This window comes from Lepidochelys olivacea (genome assembly GCF_965140295.1).
Source record: "Lepidochelys olivacea isolate rLepOli2 genome assembly, chromosome: 8".
Classification (NCBI taxonomy): domain Eukaryota; kingdom Metazoa; phylum Chordata; order Testudines; family Cheloniidae; genus Lepidochelys; species Lepidochelys olivacea.
Genome location: NC_140418.1, coordinates 61486117 through 61510861, shown reverse-complemented (window position 1 = coordinate 61510861; position 24745 = coordinate 61486117). Strand labels below are relative to the sequence as shown.

At 41.4% G+C, this 24745-nt stretch overlaps 1 protein-coding gene across 1 annotated transcript in view; it reads right to left on the bottom strand.

The window, feature by feature from the left end:
* Positions 1–24745, bottom strand: part of CDC73 (cell division cycle 73) — a 163059-nt gene that overhangs the window by 100863 nt on the left and 37451 nt on the right. The window contains exon 10 of the mRNA XM_084637564.1: positions 14976–15040. Within this exon, the coding sequence (XP_084493690.1) occupies positions 14976–15040 (65 nt within the window). The remainder of the gene's footprint in view (positions 1–14975; positions 15041–24745) is intronic.

The window sequence follows — 24745 nt, the reverse complement described above, 5'->3', positions numbered from 1 at the left end:
TGGACAAACTATGCTAGCTCCGATCAACCTGGCAAACTAAATACAGCAGTGTAGTCCCAGCAGCACAAGCAGTGTGACAGCTTAGCCATACCAACTATATACCTAAAGATTCATATGGGGTAGTACTTAGGGCAGCAAACCCATTCCACTGCTCATGCCATTGCAGCTACATTACTATTTTTAGCATGCTAGCTGGATCAGAGCTAGCGCAGGTATGTCTATCCTAGCTGGAAATTATACTTCCAGTTACAGTATGGACATGCTGCATCTTCCTATATGTTGGTTCAGTAGCTAGCATACTGGGGCTGAGTTTGACTGAAGCCCATTGATACTACTGCTAGATAATTTTAAAAACCACAGCAATATGGGTAATTACCTCCAATTTGTTAAAGCAATTCATAAAACTGCCATGTGAATTATAATTTATATTTCAACTAATATAGTGTAAGCAATTGCCCCATGTGTACTTAGAAATAAATTACTGATTTCATGCGTTTCTCATAGAAAATGTTAAACATTTCACAGTGACGACTGTTAGGCGGGGATAAGAAAGATGCTACAAATATGCTCACATCTAAGAGTTTTCTGAAACCGTAAGTCATAAAAACTACAGATTGTATCTGAACAGAAAATTTAGAATGAATCTGTACACTGCATGATATCCGAGCTCTTCTTTCCCTGTCTTTTCTGTTAGATATTTAACTCTCTGACAAGTACCTGCCATATGAAGACAGAGCTATTATATATTCTGAAGGAGGAACGGTAATTTGTAGGGGAAAATACGTTGACAAGAAGATTTACCGGTTAAGCCATATGAAGTACATGTGTTTCAACTACTTACAAATTTTTTAAAAATAACCAAACTTCTGTAGCTCAAGTTCAACGGATACTCTAAATGAATGTTTTATATACATCACTCTAAATATTAACATTTCTACAAGATGTTCAACATAACTATTTGGGGTCGGAGAAAAATGTGATAATCAACCAGCACTGAAATTTTGCGAAATAACTGTCTGAAAGCCTTCCCAGTATATTTTTCTATTCTTTGGAAAACCAAAGCTATTAAGCCTCTATGAAAAAAAAGTTAATTCTACATCACACACATTATGTATTTATATACTATACTGGTTACAGTTTCAAGGTAACTGCACCAATATGCCCCTCCGTCCTCCCTTGAGGGCACACACTTAAAGGTCCCTGGTTTCCAGACATCACCTCATGGGCAGAGATCTGCACCTCTCCCCCTCCTGACTTGGATTTTCCAGGCTGCACAGTACCCTGCCTAGACTATGATACTCCCAGCAGCTCAACACCTAAACAGACCAGCATCTGTGCTTTGCTTTCTCTCCAAAGAGTATGAATACTGTATTGCCTGCAATTATAATATATGAGACAGCTCTTTGTATGCAAGCACCCTTATTCTTAAGGTGAAAGCATTACAGAGAAATGTATTAAAAACAATAAAAACCTATGTGAATGCTAAAAAGCTTACCAGATGGTAGGTTTCAGTCCTTCAAAAACAAAAACAAACAAACCAAACCAAAACAAACCAGCAAGTCTTTTCCCCTGTGGCTACAGGTTCGTAACTGTCTGATCCAGAACAATAATTACAGCTGGACATATAAGCTGTTTGTACGGCTCAGGACTTCAATCTTCAGTTTCTTGGAAAAGGTCATCAGCAGACAAAGACCTATAGCCAGGGTGTAGTTTCAAAAGGCAGAGTTTTTGCATAACCAGAGGTGTGTATGTGTAAGGGAATTTACATTAATCTCTCCCCTCGGAAATCCACTTAACACGTTCCAAAAGTCCATTCTCGATTTAGTCACATTTTCAATATAGTCCTTTGAACTTCCAAGTTACATGCAATCCCAGCCAGCAACAGTACATAAACTTGGCATTTAATATAACGGACCCCAAACATACCGAAATTCAATAAGGTCTTGCAAGGATATGTAGGAAATTGCCGTATCTGTCAACACCCACTTTGGACTAGCGGAGATCTGCAAATTCATATAACAATTATCTCAAACTAAAATGCATCCCATTTTGAGGAATAAAACAAACAGCACTATTGTGTGATGTAGTGCACTGGCACCAACCCAAAACAGTAGCCCAACAGCAAACGCGTTGGCACATCTATACGTGATTTGAAAGCTACCCTACGTGAAAATTCGTGGACTGCATTATTCAACTTTTAACTCTAACTTTCTTCAAAACACCCACATATGTTGCTGTTTCATCTTATTGAACAACTTAAAAACACAACTGCCTGTTTGACTGCATTCTAGCTAAAGGAAAACCTGTTCATGTAATCTGACATCCACAGAACCATAACACTATTTCCAATTATCTAGTCTTGGGAAAGCTAAAAATACTGTGAGAACAATGAGAAACTGCAGGACTTTATTACAGGATGTGAACTTACTGAAGGTAGTTATATCTAACTTTACAAAAATTATTCTGGTTACCAGGAACATTATGGCTATCATGGGAAACATTTGAAAAGCAGGCTCAAGAAGAAAAAGTTAGGAGCTTGACGAGTCCCAGGGAAGAATAAAACTGTCTGTCCAATCTCGGGGCCTCTCCTTTTGTCCCTCCAGGCCCACAAACATGATACAGTTCTGTGGTGACCTAGAATCCTACTTTCGACATCTCCAACTCAAAGAATATTTCCAACACACCTCTGAACAACATACTACCCCACAGAATCCTTCCTACCAACACTACAAAAAGAAGGATTCTGCGTGGACTCCTCCTGAAGGTCAAAACAACAGACTGGACTTCTACACAGATTGCTTCTGTCGATGTGCACGGGCTGAATTTGTGGAAAAGCAGCAGCACTTACCCCATAACCTCAGCCGCGCAGAACACAACGCCATCAACCACCTCAGGAACAACTCTGATATCATAATCAAAAACGCTGACAAAGGAGGTGCTGTCATCATCATGAATAACTTGGAATATGAACAAGAGGCTGCTAGGCAGCTCTCTAACTCCACATTCTATAGGCCATTATCCTCTGATCCCACTGAGGATTACCAAAAGAAACTACACCATCTGCTCAAGAAACTCCCTGAAAAAGCACAGGAACAGATCTGTGCAGATACATGCCTAGAACCCTGACCAGGGGTATTCTATCTGCTTCCCAAGATCCATAAACCTGGGAATCCTGGAAGCCCCATCATCTCAGGCATTGGCACCCTGACAGCAGGATTGGCTGGCTATGTGGACTCTCTCCTCAGGCCCTACGCTACCAGCACTCCCAGCTATCTTCGAGACACCACTGACTTCCTGAGGAAACTACAATCCATCGGTGATCTTCCTGAAAACACCCTCCTGACCACTATGGATGTAGAAGCCCTCTACACCAACATTCCACACAAAGATGAACTATAAGCTATCAGGAACAGTATCCCCGATAATGTCAAGGCAAACCCGGTGGCTGACCTTTGTGACTTTGTCCTCACCCACAACTATTTCACATTTGAGGACAATATATACCTTCAAGTCAGCAGCACTGCTATGGGTACCCGCATGCTTACATTTTTATGGCTGACTTAGAACAACATTTCCTTAGCTCTCGTCCCCTAACATCTACTCTACTTGCACTATATTGATGACATCATCATCTGGACCCATGGAAAAGAAGCCCTTGAGGAATTCCACTATCTTTTCAACTATTCCCATCCCATCATCAACCTCAGCCTAGACCAATCCACACAAGCGGTCCATTTCCTGAACATTACTGTGCTAATAAGTGATGGTCACATAACCACCACCCTATACCAGAAACCTACTGACTGCTATACTTCCCTACATGCCTCCAGCTTCCATCCAGGACACACCACACGATCCATTGTCTACAGCCAAGCTCTAAGATACAACTGCATTTGCTCCAATCCCTCAGACAGAGACACACACCTATAAGATCTCTATCAAGCATTCTTACAACTACAATACCCACCTGCTGAAGTGAAGAAACAGATTGACAGAGCCAGAAGAGTACCCAGAAGTTACCTACTACAGGACAGGCCCAACAAAGAAAATAACAGAACGCCACTACCTGTCACCTTCAGCCCCCAACTAAAACCTCTCCAGAGCATCATTGAAGATCTACAACCTATCCTGAAAAATGATCCCTCACTCTCACAGATCTTTGGAGACTGACCAGTCCTCTCTTACAGACAGTCCCCCAACCTGAAGCAAATACTCACCAGCAACCACACACCACACAACAAAAACACTAACCCAGGAACCTATCCTTGCCACAAAGCCCGATGCCAACTCTGCCACATATTTATTCAAGTGACACCATCATAGGACCTAATCACATTAGCCACGCCATCAGGGGCTCGTTCACCTGCACATCTACCAATGTGATATATGCCACCATGTGCCAGCAATGCCCCTCTGCCGTGTACATTGGCCAAACCGGACAGTCCCTACGCAAAAGAATAAATGGACACAAATCTGACATCAGGAATCATAACATTCAAAAACCAGTAGGAGAACACTTCAACCTCTCTGGCCACTCAGTAAAAGACTTAAGGGTGGCAATTTTGCAACAGAAAAGCTTCAAAAACAGACTCCAATGAGAAACTGCTGAGCTTGAATTAATATGCAAGCTAGATACCATTAACTTGGGTTTGAATAGAGACTGGCACTGGCTAGATCATTACACATATTGAATCTATTTCCTTAAGTTAAGTATCCTCACACCTTCTTGTCAACTGTCTAAATGGGCCATCTTGATTACCACTACAAACGTTTTTTTTCTCCTGCTGCTAATAGATCATCTTAACTAATTAGCCTCTCACAGTTTGTAGGGTAACTTCCAACGTGTGTGTGTGCATTCCATTCTATCCATCCGATGAAGCGGGCTGTAGCCCATGAAAGCTTATGCTCTAATAAATTTGTTAGTCTCTAAGGTGGCACAAGTACTCCTGTTCTTTTTGAGGATACAGACTAACACGGCTGCTACTCTGAAACCTGTCCAATACTGTGACTATTTGCTCTGAAGATTAAGATTCCCATCTGCATGGGGTGCTTTCACATGATTCTGATAAAACCTGAGAACGGCAAAGTCCGTTGGACACTCCTATTTACTCAAGCACTTTGGGCAGAGACTGTATTTTCATTTATAGCAGGGGTGGGCAAACTGCAGCCCGCAAGCCGTTTTAAGCTGGCCTGAGAGCTCCCACTGGGGAGTGGGGTCTGGAACTTGCCCCGCTCTAGCTCTCCAGCTGTGGCGCTGGGTCGGGGGGGCGCACATTGCGGCTCGGCCCCGCTCCGGCACTCCAGCCAGAGCACAGGGTCAGGGGCTGCACCATGCAACTCCTGGAAGACGTGGCATGGGCCCGCTCCGGATCCTTGGTGCTCCAATGGGAGCTGCTGGGGTAGTGCCTGCGGATGAGGCAGCCTGCAAAGCCGCCTATCTGAGCCGGAGCAGGGACATGCCACTGCTTCCAGGAGACACTTGCTCGGAGCCTGCAACCCTGAGCCTCTCTCCACACCTCAACCCCAGTCCTGATCCCCCCCACTCTCCAAACCCCTTGATCCCAGCCTGGAGAACCCTCCTGCACCCCAAACCTCTCATCCTCAGCCCCACCCCAGAGCCCGCACCCCCAGCCGGAACCTACACCTCTTCCCACACCCTGGTCCCAGCCCTGATCCCGCTCTTGGTCCCAGCCCAGAGTACCCTCCTACGCTCCAAACTGCTCATTCCCAGCCTCATCCCAGAGCCCGCACCTCCAACCAGAGCCCTCACGCCCCCACCACCCCAATCCCAATTTTGTGAGCATTCATGGCCTGCCATACAATTTCTACTCCCTGATGTGGCCCTGAGGCCAAAAAGTTTGCCCACCCCGATTTACAGAAACAAAAAACGTTACAATATATTACTTTTTGTGAATTGATGGTTCACACGCCAGAATATAAAAATGGTCTGCTATAGTTTTCTCTTCTGAGTTATATAGAAGCATTTTGTTTAGGTTTACATTTGAAAGGCAAAACTGTCCAATAGATAGGCAAACGTACAATCCCCAGCTCCACCCAATGCCCTGTCCTATAACCTTGAGCAAGACCCTATTTGCCCTCTACCCTTTGTCTGACTTTTGTATTTAAACTGTACACTCTTCAGGGCAGGGCCTGTCTTATACATTTTTGTGCTAGGCATTTTATAATGCTAAACTGATCTAAGTTGGGGTTTCTAGGCATTCCTTTCATCCAAGTCAGAAGTAGTGCCAAAAGAACTTTGTTGTACATTTTCTAGTCTCCTCTTTCGAGTTAAGTCATCTGGCACATAAAACTGTATATAAAGAAATTTAAATGAAGAAAAAGAATTTTCACTAGGCTTTTTAAAAAGATACCCAAAACCTATACTATGGGCCTGACCTATGTAACCATGCACTTTTATATACCATTCTGCCACCTCAATGATTTTTTCTCCTGTTTCTATGGTTAAACTTGACTAATGCAGGACAAAAAATGCTACACTTACAAAACAGGTTACCATTATGTCCACACTTGGTAATTTACAGAACACAGTTCACCACACATTAGAGAGACTGGACTGAGGTTATACTTGTACAGAGAATAATGACCAGTCTGTTATGTAGAGATCGCATGCCTTAATTTCAGTTAGAAGACAGCAAAACATCTATTGTTTAATGGCCCATTCTCTCAGTATCCCTCCCCCGTCGTCGCAACCCATTTTACAATATAAAAATCTTGTGTCACCCACGTGCAAATAGTTTTGTAAGTGGCTATTCCTTTTCTAGCATTAAACACTAACTTCAGTGGCGGATTTAGAGTTAGTCAGGCCCAGTGTACAGCTTCATTTTCAGGGGCCCCCGTCAGTACCCGGCCAAGGAGAAGAACAGTCTCTTATCTCCCCCACCCCCATTTTTCCATTTTTTTTTCCCTTCATCCTCCTTCTGTATTATAAGTAATGGGAAGTAAATGAACATAAAGCGAGGTACCTTGATTGGGGCAGGGAGTTGGGGTGCAGGCTCTGGGAGGAAGTTTGGGTGCTGGGTGTGCGCTCTAGGCTGGGACAGGGGGTTGGAGTGTGGGGTCAGGCTCTGGGCTGGGGCAGGGGTGCGGGAGCTAGGCAGTACTTACCTCGGGCAGCACAGCTCCAAAGCGACCAGCACACGCTGCCCCCACAGCTTCCATGGGCCGCGGTTCCCGGCCCATGGGAGCTGCAGAGTCAGCGCTTGGGGTGGAAGCAGTGCATGTAGAAACTCCACCTCCCCCCACAGGGGCTGCAGGGACATGCTGGCTGCTTCCGGGAGAAAAGCGGCGCAGAGGAAGGAAGGGAGGCAGAGCAAGCAGGGAGCCGCCTTAGCCCTGCTGCTGGCACATCTCTGCGCGCCCCTTGAAGGGAGGGGGGACAGTGGGTCTCTGTGCGCTGCCTAGGATGGGGGCAGTGAGCCAAGCCACCTCCCACCTACCCCCCTCACCAGGGGCGTGCAGAGACGTGCCAGCAGCCGGCCGCTTCCGGGAGCGGCATGGGGCCACCGGCTATGGCATGCAGGCAGCCTGCCTGAGCCATGTTGCACCGCTGGCTGGGACTCAGAGGCAGGTTGTCAGACATTTGTTCTGCATTTTGAGGGGCCCCCTGTCATTTCCTGTGAAACATTTGTTTCATGGAAAATCCGTTCCTGACTAATTTTAAAAGAAATCTGAGGAAGGTGCTACAATTTACCCATTTGTTTGAAACAGGTAAAAATAATATTATACCAAACAAAATCCCACCAAATGCTTCTCTCACACAGTTTTAAATACCTGCAAGCAGCTAATGGGTTAATTTACCTACATTCAATCAACTCACATGCGCGAGATCTTGCACTGGGCACAATTCTAATTTTAAAACTCAACTTTAAAAAAATACTTGTATTGCCCTCTGGGTTGAAGCTAACAATTTTATAAAAATGTGATGAGGATGGATTTGTATCCTTTTGATTATATTTCTGAAAATCCTGCATAATTGTTTGTTTTGCGGAAGAGTGGCTAACAGCATAGTCATGTCTAATTGCTTTTGCACTGCTGGGGAGCACTACAGCTTGCCTTTTTGATAGGCAGCAACGGCGTGAGAGCTTGCATCATGCTGGGTGGCCTCTTCTGGGGAGCAATGCCTGGAAGCAGTAGTTTTAATTTAATTTGTGGATTTTTAAAATCACATATGCCATGAAAACTAAATTACACATATTTACATTTCTACATCACTACAGTCCTAAATCCTACTGATGGCAATACTTCAATTCAGACAGGCATCTAGTCTCTGTTTTAGTACCGAGAAACATTGTGTTCTCTTATTTCCTCTGAATACTTCCTTTTAATTAATTGACCAGCATCTCATGATTTACTCATAAAGGTGCAGATCTTCCATGCAAAGTCTGTGTGTGCCCGTGATATTGCACCTCTTCCCCTAACCTCACTGACCCCTCACTTGCCAGCCTTAGAGAATCCAGCAGCTCCTCTCTTGACCTTCTTTATCCCACCACATAATAATCCATTGGGGAGACATTGCAATGCCATATTTATTGGATCTTCAGATAACCTTTGTTAGCTGGATTTTGATGAATTGAAATTTTATTATATTACGAAGTTGGGGATATTTTTTGGAGGGAAGGGCAACAAAATCCTTTGATTATTTAAATCTTAACTTAGTCAAGTCTCAGTTCTTGATCATCAAACTCAAATTGATCTAAAAATGCTTCCGAATGAAGTAGAGTTCAGCCAATATTCAGATTCTCCCAGAATAACTGTCAGAAGTGTGGTTTACCTACCCGTTCACGTTTATCCTAAAGTGATTTCTTTTTCCCTGTATAGACTGTATAATGTACTAACTTCATTTTGAAAACATTACCTGTAGACCAAAATCTCTATTTGGGTAACTTTAGTCTTTGATAGATAGTCAAACGAATATCACAACTGGACTTTCAATCATCACTAACTTCCAAAAAAATCGTTAAAAATATGGGTATCTGAAAATTGGACGCTAGCCTGTTAGCACTGGAAAAATCATTTTTAAAAGATTTAGAAGTTTTAAAAAGAAGGCTTCCCTTCCTACAAACTAGGATTTCTTAAGTGTAGAACGTATATATTTGGCAACACTACAGAGGTTTACATTTTAGTTTGCTATTAGCAAAATAGCCCAAACTGACTAAAACCTAGTTAGCCAACAGGACTTGTGTACAACCAGTTCAACTGATCAAGTGTCTTATCAAGGACATGTAGACAAATCTGATATGGACAAATCCATGCCTTCTGGCAAAGGTTCCCAAGGGAGAGGAGTGTTAATGATGGTTGTAGTTGAATATGACCTTCAATATCACTTTCAGTGACCGCCTCCATACCAGCAGTCAAAATAACAAACAAACAGATTATCTATGCTTCACAAGCTGTGATTTCCAAAGGAAAACAGAAGCATTAAGCAACAGCTTCCTAAAATCTGGGAAAGGCAAAAAGTAGAATCTGTTACACCCACTATGAAAACAAACATGCAGGTCCAATCTGCCTATAGAAAAATTGAAAACCGTGTCTCAGATCAGGATGGGCAAACTACGGCCTGGGGGCCACATCTAGCCTTCCATCCAGCCCTCGAGCTCCTGCTGGGAATTGGGGTCTGAGGCTTGCCCTGCTCCAGCTGGGGAGCGGGGTCCGTGGCTGCTCCGTGTGCACATACCAAGGCTCCCGGAAGCAGCAGCATGTCCCCCCTCTGGCTCCTACGCTTAGGACCCCAAGCTCCCACCCCAAGCGCCACCGCCACAGCACCCATTAGCCAGAAACTGCGGCTAACGGGAGCTGCAGGGGCAGCACCTGTGGACAGGGCAGCATGCAGAGCCACTTCGCCACACCTCCGCATAGGAGCCAGAGGCAGGACATGCCACTTCTTCCAGGAGCTGCTTCAGGTAAACGCCACCTGGAGCCTCCATCCAACCCTCTCCCATGCCCCGACCCCCTGCCCCAGCCCAGAGCCCCCTCCTGCACCCTAAACTCCTCATTTATGATCCCACCGCAGAGTCCAAACCCCAGCCAGAGCCCTCACCCACAATGCCCTGACCCCCTCCCACCCTCTGAACCCCTTGGTCACAGCCTAGAGCACCCTCCTACACCCCAAATCCCTCATCCCCAGGCTCACCTGAGAGCCCGCACCTCCAGCCAGAGCCTTTCCCCCACACCCTAACCCCCTGCCCCAGCCCCTTCCCACACCCTGAACTCCTCATTTCTGACCCCACCCCAGAGCCCGCACCCCCCAGACACAGCCCGCACCCCAACCCCAATTTTGTGAGCATTCATGGCCCACATAAAATTTTCATATCAAGATGTGGCCCTTGGGCCAAAAGGTTTGCCCACCCCGTCTCAACTGGTGGTACTGATAAGGAGAGACAGTTTAGACCCTTGCCATTCCAGTTATTGCGACTGCTACATTTGACAGAGAAGATTATTTGATACAGGATTATACAATTTACCAATACACCTATGTGAAGGGAAGGAGAAAACCCAGGACACAGGAGAAGAAAAATATAGTGGCATGGAAGTCAGCTGTAAGTAAAATCTTAGGTCACACTGACTAAGCCTCATCTTTGTCCTGGAGAAGTAAGTGACAAAGTTATATATTGTGGCAAAGTTCCTCCTCTATCTTGGTGGGTCTTGTGCTAATTGGCAGATTTGCTCACCGTGGAGCTTCACAGCAGCCCTTAGTGTGGCTGTTTTCGTGAACCCACAGTCCAGGTCAACTCCTCCTGTGTCTGACCAGGAGTTGGGAGGTTTGTGGGGAACCCGGGCCCGCCCTCTACTCGGGGTTCCAGCCCAGGGCCCTGTGGAATGCAGCTGTCTAGAGTGTCTCCTAGGACAGCTGTGCAACAGCTACAACTCCCTGGGCTACTTCCCCATGGCCTCCTCCCAACACCTTTATTCTCACCATAGGACCTTCCTCCTGGCGTCTGATAATGGTTGTACTCCTCAGTCCTCCAACAGTACACATTCTCACTCTCAGCTCCTCATGCCTCTTGCTCCCAGCTCCTCACATGCGCACCACAAACTGAAGTGAGATCCTTTTTAAACCCAGGTGCCCTGATTAGCCTGCCTTAATTGATTCTAGCAGCTTCTTGATTGGCTGCAGGTGTTCTAATCAGCCTGTCTGTCTTAATTGTCTCCAGAAGGTTCCTGATTGTTCTGGAACCTTCCCTGTTACCTTACCCAGGGAAAAGGGACCTACTTAACCTGGGGCTAATATATCTGCCTTCTATTACTCTCCTGTAGCCATCTGGCCCGACCCTGTCATAATATACTTATAGTAAATACAGAGCACGACCTCACCAAGGGAAAAGCAAAAGCCAACTTTATTGTACATGCAAATCACAAGCAACTTCTCATTACTCCAATATTCCAAGATGAGTCATTGGACAGCTCGTTTGTGCTGACCTTTACAACCATGTCAAGCTGAGGAGACAGCTAAGGGCTTCATGTTTTCTAGTTACAGCAATACTATTAGTCCAGAATTGAGTTTCATTATGTCTAATGCAAGGTAAAGGTCACACTATTGTTTAGGTTTTCACTAGATGGCACTAGCTTGGCTTTTAACTGAGCATCCTTCCTTTAACAAGGTCAGAATAAAAAAGCATCAGGTATATTTTATTTGTGTCCGTTTTAAACAAGTATGTTTGTACTCTTAATAGTACAGGTTAAAAATGTGGGCAATTTTTCCTCAGCATTCACTGGGAGAACAAATGCCAGCCATCATCCAACACTGTATACATGGTATAGGAGTAAAAGTTTCAATATATTCATACTTGATAGTTTTGAGAGTTTCATATAAATCAGTGCAAACCAGTTACAGTAGGAAGATGAGAGCAGGTGGGAGACACAAACTAAGAGAAACTCAAAGTTCGTAATAGTAAGAAGCCTATGAGAAAACTGGACAACTGTGTATGGGTTACAAGCAGCACAGAAAAAGTAGGATTTTAAGCTGCATTTCTAAAATGTCAGAGGTGGACAGATTACTGCAGATAGCTGGGTTCCACATTATGGCCCAGGAACAACCAGAGTTCTGTCAACACCTTTACAGTTGTCTGTGAAATGAAAATTGCTGGGAACTAATACCACCGGGGGTAGAAAAAGAAAGTGTGGGTATCAAAGTGGTTCACAGAATGAAAAAGTTAGAGAATCTAAAGAGAAGGAACTGAGGAAATTCTATTTGGCTGCATCAAGGATTAAAGAACAGAACCATGAGGAGTGTGCCCAACTCACCAGCTTAGCACTTGATAAATCAAGGTTAGAACATGTGGTCAACAGTGTCCAACACCCAGTTGTGCTCAGAGAATCAACAGGAGGAACTGTCTTCCCCAAAGTAGTCAGTGATCTCCTCCATTCCAAAAACAAATGATGTAGAAGCCAGAATAGAAACAATCAAGGATGCTATGAGTGAAGAGAATCATCTACCTTGCCGCAGTATGCTTTACATCAGATTTCAGCATCATTTTTCACAGAAGTGAGGACTGACCAAGTATTCCAATGCATATTCATTACTTTTTCATTCAACTTGTTGGGAGCAAATTACTGCATTAGTTTTTTTTAAATGTGCAGAATATGTTTCAATTCCCTGACAGTCTGATTTCTTCCAGTACTGTGTCAAAAATAGAAGAAACAGGACTGAAAAGAAAGTGTGAAACTCAAAAGAAGTGGAAAACTTTGATACCACTGACAGGTTGTCTGACTGCGGGTATTGTTACAATCTCCTTCAAACCATGCCAATCACTTAAGTGAAATCAAGCTTGGAGAGAGATGCATATAGTAATATTTCTGCACCACTTAAGTAACAATTCTTTCCTCCATGTCCATAACAGAAAGCCAAGATTCCATCACAACTGTCGGAGTCAGCTTCACTTACTAATGAAAAGTCTGACATTTCTAGTGGAAAATAAGTTTCTAAAAGTAGCACAGAACTTGATTTTTAGATGGAGTAATTCTAAAATGGCAGATGAGATTTTATCGTTTCTCATGGCACTATAAAGATGTTATGCGTAGTCCCGTAACATTTTAAGAAACTGGATTATTATTATTCTAAAAGGTTCTAGATCATATTAAGGAAAGAACCAGTTTTAGTTTCATAATTAGTTTTTTTGGTCTGTTTTGTTTTTTTAAACAGTGAAACTTTTTTCTTCAATGGAAGAGCTTGATGGGGAAAAAATTAAAGGAATCCAATTTAGCAACTTCTATACAAAATTTCAGTTCAAAGTATCTTAAAACTACAGATCCTATGTTGAATTTGTAAGGTGGGGTTATCGGGCGGGGGGGAGAGGGGGGAAATCCTTGAAACTTTTGGATGCAGAACTTTGATATGAAGCCATGCAAAGCTATTTCTAGAGTCACTTTCCTGACTAATTGCACTTTAAGATATTTTTAATTTTAATTAAGCCTAGTTTAGCTAAAGCTTTGAACAACATAATAGAAACTTTCATTTTTTTCCCACAGGACAACATGCAGGCCAAGTGTTTGCCAAGTCACAACATGACTATTTGAAACAGACATTACACCCTGAAAATCTGTTTAGTAACCTAGCGCTGCTAGTCCCTTCACTGGAGCTAGCCTAACAAGCACCCCTGTAACACAAGGCCTTTGATTCAAGCAGCCACATTTTTCCCCTTAATTCTACACCCCAGTGCATTTTGAATTCATCTAAAAGGCAGACTTTTGGCACCAAATGGATTCATTACTTAACTATTAAAAAATGAACTGGGTGCCAGTGTTTTCAGATTAGAGGAGGGCAATGGCAAGACAGTTTTTATTAGACAAAGGAAAAAGTTCAAATAAGAACCAATTAGTTTTGAAACATTTACATTCTAGGCATTATTTTATGTTCAAATTAGGAGTGCACAGTAGCAACAGGTGCACAGATTGGGAAGAATGTTTAGTGCTTTCTATTCAGATATATAGAGGTATACAGATAGTTCAGTGGCTTGAGCATTGGCCGTTTAAACCCAGGATTGTGAGCTCAATCCTTGCGGGGGCCATTTAGGGATGTGGGGCAAAAATTGGGGATTGGTCCTGCTTTGAGGAGGGGGTTGGACTAGATGACCTCCTGAGGTCCCTTCCAATCCTGATATTCTATTCTATGATATGCTACATGGCAAAAGTCTTAATGAGGCCTTTATGTTAGTTTTGTAGCATCTATCCTACTTAAAAGCAGATCAAAACAGCGTTTGTTTGAAAATGTTCAACCACCTTCCATATAAGCAGACAACTTAAGACCAACATGAAATAAAAGTCTGGTTGAGGGTCTCTGCTTTCTCATCTGTACGTATAGCAATCCACATTAAAAAAAGATAAATCAAGTCATGTGATACAAATGGTCATCAATCTCACCAGGCTAGATGGAGGAAAAAGCTTAGACAATACTGCAGAGGTCAATGAACTCTACCATCCCTAAATTAAACCCAAACAGAAAGTTGGATGTGAGGCAATATTCCAAGTCTACAGTTCAAAGTTTTGCTGACATGTTACACCACTAACCAACATAGCTATGCTAGCAAAAACCTTAGGGCAGACACAGTTAGACAGACAAAAAAGACCTTTTGCTGGTAGAAGCTCATTTCATTATAGGAACCAGAATAAGCAATACTGACAAAAGAATTATTGATGATATCATCTGCATCTCCAGTAGGAGCGTTTGCCGGTATAGTTATACTGGAAAACCCTTTCTAATGTAGGCAAAGTGTTAGCCTCTACCCAGGGTTACAAACATCTTAAAAAAAGAAAAGAAGGAAGGGAAAGAAAGAGAAAGAGCTCTTCATTTTATACACAGAACCAGTGCATTCCCCAGATTTTAAATCAGACATTGACTTCTCATTAATGCTGCTAACAAACAGACAACCTTGTTGAGAGGCACAAGCAAAGTAAACCTGAAGCATTTATATATGCTGTCAGTGAGGCATACTACATTTCAGAAACGCTTTTTAACTTACCGTTACAGACTTCAAAGTCATTCCATGGTAGGTTCCCATAGTGTCGATTTTGAAGCCTTCCGTCTCTGTAAAGTAAAAGAGCGTCTTGTAAGTCATTCCACATGCAAGCATCAGAATAAAGCCCATGTTTAAACTGGCAGAATAGGGGAAATTCCTTTCCAGTCACTTTTGGGAGGAAAAATGCCTTCCTGCTGGTGCAGTATTTTAAGCCCTGTATACACACTAACTTTTAACTACACCAGTCACAGTCACTATCCTGGTTGGCTCTAAATGTGGCCTAGGTGAAATCCTGGTCTCATTGAGGTCCCAAGGAGTTTAGTCATAAACTTCAATGAAGGCCAGGAATGCTCTCTTTATGTTTAACACGGGTTAAAAATATGGATAGTAATCATGGATAGCTCAGAGTGTTTTGCTTTAGGCAGATGACTACTTTTGCATATTTGTTTTCCTGTAACCAGTTTTCCTAAATGGCACTCAGAATACTTTACTGCTACATGGACAACACTCCTCTACCCATGCTTGCGTATCCAGTTTGACTGGTCTTCCTTTCTCTCATCTCTTTGCAATATTGCAACAGTGCACTGCTCTATGTGTTCCTGGTGCTGCTCTAAATACACATCCTCATACATTAATCTGGGCTAGATTAAGATGGGACAGTGGCTCAGAATATGAACTGAGAATAAGACTTGTGATTGCACTATTTGGCCCTTAAATTTGGTTCTGATATCCCAACATGCATGTTAGTTTTACAACTCAACTTCCTTGAATACTCAAAGGAAACCTGATGGAGAATTTTAAAAACTGGGATTTTAGTACAATAGCAAAATAAATATAAATTCACTCAAGCGTGTTCACCTTTAATACAATAAAAGTAGTCAATTTTAAACACAGATTCTAACAGAGGCAGAAGACCCAATTATGCAACTAAAAGCAGCACTCCTAACATACAGTCTCATGATCCACGTTGTACACACCGCAGATGTGTAGGCAGATAAAATTAGTTTTATTTACACACATACCCACACCCCAAAACCACCATAAACTAAGAAATGTGTTAAAGATTAGACATTTATTTGAACACAATAGTGGTTACACTAATAGCATAAACGTGTTAATGACTAATCAATCCTTATTCTTCAAGGCATAAACTGATCTCCAGTAAGATTATGATGAAGTTTTCCCTACCACTCCTCACCGGATACATTGTGGAGGAAGCAAAGTGGGGTAACAACATCCTCTGGAGTATGTGGCAGTAACCACGGTTAGAAAACTGTAACAAACTGTTAGTCAAATATACATACTAACTAGAGAAATTATTATATAAAAGAAAATATCAGGGAATGTTTGCATTTTGTAGGTCTCTCCTGATGCAGCTTTTCAGAACTTCGCTGAAACAGCTTCAGGATTGCATAAACCAGGTTTCATGGTTTATCGCTCTTATTTGTAAAACCTTGGTCTCTGTAAACAGCAGAGTAAAGCAGAGTGTCATGCTCCAGGTGTACTGCCTCTCCCACAACAAGAAAAAACCCAAGGTCATAAAAAACAGATCAGTAAAGAGAATAACTATTATAAGGCAAGAACTGGATAGAGCCAGTGGGGAGGATAATAAAGAATAGATGACAGAAGCAGATATAAAAGTAAGTTTTAGCAGGATAAGCAAAAATGTCTTAGTTTAGGTTAGTTATTGTGATTAATCGACTCAGACTTCAAGGTCAGAAGGAACCATCATGATCATCTAGCCTGATCTCCTGCACATTGCAGATCACAGAAACTCGCCCATCCACTCCTGTCATAGACCATAACTTCTGGCTGAGTTACCGAAGTCCTTAAAGCATGATTTAAAGACTTCAAATTACAGAGAATTCGCCCTCTACACTAGTTTAAACCTGTGCCCCATGCCAGAGTGGAAGGCAAACAACACCCAGGGTCTCTGCCAATGTAACTCGGGGGGAAATTTCTTCCTGACCCCAAATATGGTGATCAGTTAGACTCTGAGCATGTGGGCATCACCCACCAGACACACACCTGGGAAAGAATTCGCTGTAGTAACTGCAGGCCCTCCTCATCTCGCGTCCCAATACCGGCCATTGCAGATATTTGGTGCTAGCAGTCGCAGATCAGCTACATTCCATCCCCTCCATGCATGAGAATGTTTTAATTAGATAGGTACACAGATGAGGTAACTTGGTAAACAGATTCTGCACAAAGCTACAGAACAAGGGCTGAAAGATACATGATTGACAACAAGAGTGTGTAGAAGACAGGGAAAAACAGAAACCAGAGATTTGAAAAAAGTTCCTCTATCCCTAGGAGACAGAAGTTGATTGATCATCTTTCTTGCCTTATCTGGTTTTGCATGTATGTGTCATTCATAGGTGATAATAGTATTGTCTTAAAATGTACAAAATAAAGGCTAAAATAAACTGTTTATGCCTAAATTGAAGTGGATCTCATTTTTTCACCCAACCCCACTGATATGAGAAACCTAACTAACTGGATCATTGTCTGTTATGGTATAACAATTCCCATGTTGTAGCCTAACAGATGGTTCAATAACCCAGCATGTGTCAAACTTTTTTATACTATGGACTTCAGAAATCTCAGACCACCTTCCCTCTCAGCCTCACTCTGCAGCAAACACCATGCCTGATTCCATTTAAAAGGGCTAGGCCCAAAAGTGAAAATAAGCCAGCATATTGATGTGAGTTTTTCGGTCTGATTACATTCCACCACTACAATTTGTATGCATGTTCTTTATTTCCACTCTCCATGTAGATTTTACAATTTTAGTACCTAAAATTTTCTCTCATTGCTTACAAGCCCCACTGTTCTAACCATCCCAGGTCAATCTACAGTTTGTTTCTGTGTCCCTTTTGTTTGCTATTCATCCAGTGTTGAGCCCTCAGTAAATCTGATCATGGTTGAATTTACATCAAAGTAACAGTGACAAAAAAAGACTTAACAGACTTTAGTTCCTGGGAAGGAACCCAAACAGGCAAAAGCAGCACAAGAGAGCACTGAGGAATACAAAACAGCTCTAGTTGAAGGCTGATTCATCCATATCTGAAATGAAGACTGTATACCACTTCCCATTTCAGCGGTACATGTGTTATTACTGATGGCAGAAGCTCTTTGGACTATCTGGAAGTGGTCCACTAATCTGTTTTAAGAACCACTATGCTAATGAAGTCAAACTTCTTCTTTGGAGTGAAATTTGGTGTAACGCTTTCCTCTTTACTAGCAGTCAAATCAAAAACAAAGGGCTCTATGCAGCAGTTTCTAAACTACATTAACAAAATAACTGAATTGTATAAAATACATCAGATATAAAGAGAGATTGTTTATAAATCCCCTACCCATAATCACTTATCAAATAGTTAATAATCTTACAACTGGAAGATCATGCTGAGTTCTGTTTAACAGCCTCTCAATAACAACCTGACCATAGTAACTGAAGTTTTATTTGCAAATATTAATTTTACAGTCTAATACTCAGACACAAGATATCACCCAGCTCACCCACACCAGGCTGGAAAAACATGAGGACAGGTGATAGCCTGTATTTCTTCAAATCAAAATTTGTGAATGCCTTGCATATTTATTCTCTATTATTAGCAACACTCATTTTTTGATTGTAGGGATTCTATTTCTAAAGAGAAATTTAATTCTAAGCACAACACAAAAATCTGGACATGGAGTATAATTAAAATTTAGAATTTTGGTAGAAAATACTAGTATACATCTACAAGATAGCAGCTCTTAAAATCCCCATGACAAGACAAGAAATACATTTATATTACAACTTCATTGACAACCTGGTTCTGATGATAACCAGTTTGCTTAGTACCTGCAAAAGCAGCCTCAAGCTTGGAAACTGGAGACTCCCCCCTCTATTTCATAAATTTACTGCTCAAAAGAAGTGGCAAGTAGGCAATCTGAACATATTAATTTATTGTGTAAATAAAACTATACTTAAACATGAAGCAAAATTACAGGTGTGGGTGAAAGACTGATGCCCACACTAAGACCAACAACAAGCCTTTCAGTTAAAGATGGGAAAGCATTTAGATGTGGTAAAGAAGACACTGTAGCCTGTAATGACAGAAAGAATACTGTCAGATGGCTGTCCTGAAAATCTCTCTCCAGTTTATACTAGATGGGATCACAAGTAGTGTGTCAGTTCTGATAGCAATTCATTTTTTGAATATGGGCACCTTGGTGGCAGTCTCAGCAGAGAAACAAAGGCGAACATCTCACTTCTGAAGGTAGCCCCTCAAGTGAGGGAGAGGGCATTGCTGGGAAAGTTTATATTGCTACCACCTGTGCTGAATATGTTTGATAGGTAAGATCATGCAAATCTTCCGGGCTATCATTTAAAGTGACATGAGCATGTGAAAAGTGCTGAAAAGTGGGGTTGATGAAAAGCAAGCAAAGCAGTCTAAAAAGGTCAGCAGAGAAGAATTTAGCTACTGCTCTTAAAGCAAAAAGAAAAGGAGTACTTGTGGCACCTTAGAGACTAACCAATTTATTAGAGCATAAGCTTTCGTGAGCTACAGCTTATGCTCTAATAAATTGGTTAGTCTCTAAGGTGCCACAAGTACTCCTTTTCTTTTTGCGAATACAGACTAACACGGCTGTTACTCTGAAACCTGCTCTTAAAGCAGTTTATTACGTCAATATCCTACAGGACAAAAAATACCCTTTCACACATTAGCTCAGTGGTCAAGCTAAATTAAGTACACACTGTGTTCAAAATGAAAGAATAAGCCTTGATGTAAGAGGGAGAAGGGTGCCAGATATGCTGCTCAAAAAGGGCATTATCGCTGTTTCAGAAGCAGTTATGAATCAAAAATATAGCTTGTTATATTGCCAAAATAGATGTGACAGGTTAGGGGTCAGAAAGAGGTGGTCCATGAAAATGATGCCATGCATGAAGTTCTCTTACTTTCTTAATGCCCAGTCAAAATTAAAATGAACATAAAGAGTAAGAAGAAAAGGAGAAAATCTCGTATGTAGGTTTATTTTGTACTGTCAAAGAATGTGTGCTGCTCACTAGCAATTTGAAAGTCACAAAGTCAGAAGTGAGGAAATAATGGCTGAGCAAAGTAATTGCAGTGTGTTTGTCTTAACAGCTTGATTGTTTGGAGGTGATGGGATGGGACTGGCCAGGTGTACAGCCAGGTAACATGATCGTCCATGGTGAGGACAGAGACCATTTTATGATGAATGGAGCTGTAAGACACATTCTTACATGTTTAATGTGACATACTACAATTTAAGTTTAAAGACAAGACAACTTTTCTCCTTTTAATCATAGCGGGAGTAATAAAAAGTATGCTTGAGAATAAGCACTGGTCTGTGTCTACTACAGGACTGCTAAAGCAGTTGAATTTACTGCGGATATAATAGATTTGTTCTTTACTCTCAAAGAATAGTATTTAACATTTAAAAACTCATTTACTGTTGCAGCTACCTTAACTTAAGCATTCCAGTAATAGAACTTGTCCTATTTGGCATAGAGACAGCAAGGCAAGCCACCTAGGTGAGCAAACTGATACCACCTTCGGAGTAACGATCCATCCCAGGTCATACAGAAACTTGGCTGCAGCTCAGCAGGCTCCTTACCATATCTTGCCAGGTTTAAGTGGTTTAACCTATTATCTTACATCTACATGTTTTAAATTGCTTATGTTAACAAGCATACTAAGCCATTCCCATACTAAGCCAACATACTGAAATATCCAAGGTAGAAAAACCCACATAAGCAAGCAATTTCCTAATTAAGACTGCCATGGATAATACTGTAGTAAAATTGAGATTAAAAGACTAAGTCCATGCTTAGCCATACTTATTCAGTAATTGTTAGTTTAATACTACGAAACCCTTCTAATGTTGTAAGATCCTCTGATAGAAGAGCTAAAATGACTGCACACACTATTTTTGTGGCAAGTTGTACATATAATTTAGTTCCAGTTTTTAACAGGTTATTCAGGACAGCATGGGTAATGCTTTTTGGTATGTTATCCTTATATCTATTCGTTACTGAGGAAAATTCAGTGAGTTTTCCTGTTAACATTCAATATGCTATTAGCATTTGAGAATAAGATCAGAAGGAACTATTATGATAATCTGACTTCCTACATATCATAGGCGCTAGAATTTCACCCAGTGATTATCTGCTGAGGCAGAGATTTTCAAAAAGGTGATCAATGATTTTGGGTGCCCAACATGAGATTTGTTAGAGGGGCCTCATTTTCAGAGGGTTGGCACTTCAGCATCTTCTAAAAGAATCAGGCTCCCTTGAGGTGTCAAAAGTTGAACACACAAGTCCTAGTCACTCTTGAAAATCTTGGGCTTAACAGTTCTTTAACAGCAACCCTAGTGAATTTGCTAAAATACTGACAATGTGGTACAAAGATTAAAAACAAATGGTAAATGATAAATATGAAAAAGTTTTAACTTAGTGTCAACATGGTATTAGGAGAACTAGAAATATTTAAAAATAAATGCTGTACTAATATACTCCATGTAAGGAATTCTTCTCCCTTAACTCTGTCCTATACCCCACAGGCTGCAGCAGGAGTTGCAGAGTAGCTGCACAAGTTCCAGCTTCAGGTTGAGGATACATCTCTGCCCCCATTTTACAAGCCTTTGCATTATGTTCCCAATAGGTTCTGTACGCTGCCTTTGTACAGGGTATGAAAATTTAGTGCTTAATGAGGCGATAAGTGGTTGCTTTTCCAATAATGTTCTAAAATACTTTGTATATTGTGCAGAGCCCCCAAAAAACCCAGAATTTGTCTTATTAGTAACATAATAAGATTTCACTAGATAAAACTCAAACCAAGCCTTCTCTCTAGGGTTAGTGGTTTCTAGCATTCCTACCCCAGGATTACCCAGCTCAAACACAAGGTTCCTTTTCCCTCTCGGGTACAGAATTACTCCCCACCTCCGTAAGTCCACACTGTACCCACACCAAAAAAACAAACAAACAAAAAAAACCACACCACTAAAATTTACCTTTTTTATTTATTTATTTTTAAACTTAACTGTATTTTGTGGGTGCTTCAATGAACACAAATTTAGCAATGAGGCACACGGCTCTTGAGCCATCCACATATAACAAGGATCAGAACCACATTATCCCCCCCAGAAAAACATTGATTTTTCCCCTCCCTACATTTTATACTGTATGGAAATCAAATAGTAGCTATAGTCTTTCCAAGAAGTGCACATTGCTATGGCTGACACAGGTTTCAAATTGTAATAGCATGTATACAAAATATGACACAAGCAACAGACAAGAAATCTGTACAGTTGGGAGAATTTTGTAGTTTAAAAGATCCTGGTCTGGGTGAAATGAAAGTGCTGTGGTCACCATGTTTGAGCACACTGCACTCCTCTTTCTATAATCAATTATTACATTGTCTTTTTCTAAAAGAGTTAGCATATTAAAGACAACCCTACAAAAACTAATCCTGTTGGTAACAAGAATGAATGCCACACTACATATTCAACTCTTCATTCAAGACAACTTGCTTTCTTCTGTGTTTTCAAGACTGGCATTAATGCTCAATATGATTTGCTCTCACCCAAGCCAATTAATCTTCCAAATGCATTTCACAATGCCAGTGGTTCTCAAACTTCATTGCAAGGAACCCCTTTCTGACAACAAAAATTACTACATGACCCCAGGAGGGGGGACCGAAGCCTGAGCCCACTGGAGCCCTGCCGCCCTGGGCAGGGGGACCAAAGTTGAAGCCCCAGGGTTCAGGCCTGAGTGAGGGGGTCCAAAGCCGAAGCCCCAGGGTTCGGCCCCAGGCGGCGGGGCTCGGATTTCATGCTCAGCCCCAGCAAGTCTAACCCCAGCCCTGGCGACCCCATTAAGATGTGGTCCTGACCCACACTTTGAGAACCGCCGCACTATGTATTCATTTAAGATGTTTAGCATCCAAGGTTTCATATGTGTCTACATCCACAAAATTAATAGATATACAATAGAAAAAAATATGAATATACAGGTCTATCAGTTTATTTTTAATAAAATCGAATTGTTAAAGGTCAGCTGTCAGACTTAATTTGTTAAAAACAGGACAGAATCATAACAAGTTTAATGGATGGCATGAAAGCTGCTTGACCTGCAGAATATTAAGGAGAAACTACAGAGAAAAAGACTGAGGGCAATAGACATTTAGCAGCTGATGGTTGTGAAGTGTTACTGTTTTTTCAGCTTAAACCTATTTTCCACTTGAATGTTCGGTACCTCATACATTGAAGGTTATTATTTTTATCAGATGGTTACCATTTCTAAAAATTATTTGCACTTTGTCAAAAGCTGATGTGTTCTGCTTAAAGGTTTGTCAGTGTTTATTACCATGCTCTGCTAAATCCACAGGGCTTTTTGTTTTTAAAGATGTGAAGCCATGGCTTCTATTATCTTTGAGAACATGGAATAGTTTTAAGAATAAAAATGTGAACATTTCCTTTTTATAAAGCTATGGGTACCTGAAAATCCACCATGAGTCTCAATCTCACCAAATCAAAAAGAAACCATACAGAGAACATATTATAGAACCCACATAGGTTGGAACTTTTAAATGCAGGGGACCCAGGTTTGTCTCAATTATTAATCACCATTGATAATGGAAGTTACATGGCTCAGGTACTGAGAGTTACTGTGCCTCAAGGCCAAGTAATAAGCCCTCTTTTCCTTCAAATCTTTCCCAGAATCCTAAGTTCCAAAAGGTCTCCATAAAAAGAGAACCATAGGCAATCCTAACAACTTGATAGCTTTATTGTATCTGCTTTTTGTCTGCTTTTAGATTATAAGCACTTCAGAGCAGGGGCTCATAGTCTCATATTAAATGTACCACTGCAGTGTACATAAATACATTATAAATACGAACGGTGGGATTTGATTTTAAGCCACACACATTATATACACTATACGATACAGGAAAAAAAACGCATTCCTAATTTGTAATGAGAACTACAGTGGAACTACTAATTATCTTTAGTCTCTGCTGTTTAGGATACAAAAACCATAGCTCCTCCAGACCTACATGGGTTTTAATTAGATTACATTCCTCCCATACTTTTCAAAATTTTGTACTCTTAAAAAAAACCCCAGACAGATGGGTGGGCAGACAGACACACACAAGACTCAGTGCCCAAGTCGTCAAAAGAAATGGCTGACTAGCAGTCCCCCAGTGTGGATTCATGGCTAGGGAAGAGATTCCCAGGTGTTCCCTTAGCCCTCTCCTAAGAAATCTGAAGGCCAGTCACTGGCTGACTTTATAAAGTTATTGAAGCAATTTCCACGAACACTACACCAGTCTTTATGAATTAATATTGCCATTTAAAAATTGTTAAATTAAAAAAAGAGCACCAGTGCAGTATTCAGGTATGTACCAATGCCTCTGAAAGTACAGGTTGGCATATCTCTGCTCTTTCAACCAACTCCCTCCCTCCCAGGGAAGGGGAAAGAAGACTGGACCCGAGTATATTATGTACTTGGCTCAAAATATCTGAGGCATTCATTAGAACAGAAGGACCTTCACCTTTTTTTTTTTTTTTTTTTTATTATTAAAAGATTTTTTTTCCCTTTAATTTCAGGACATACTATTTAAAGGATGCTCTATCAGATTTTTTTTTTTTTTAAATTAGCACTGAAGGACTATTGGCTTGACTAATATCTGTACAGACCCAGGCCCTCTGAGTTGAAACTACTTACACTGTCTCTGTCTTGAAAGTGAACAAAAAAGTGTTTA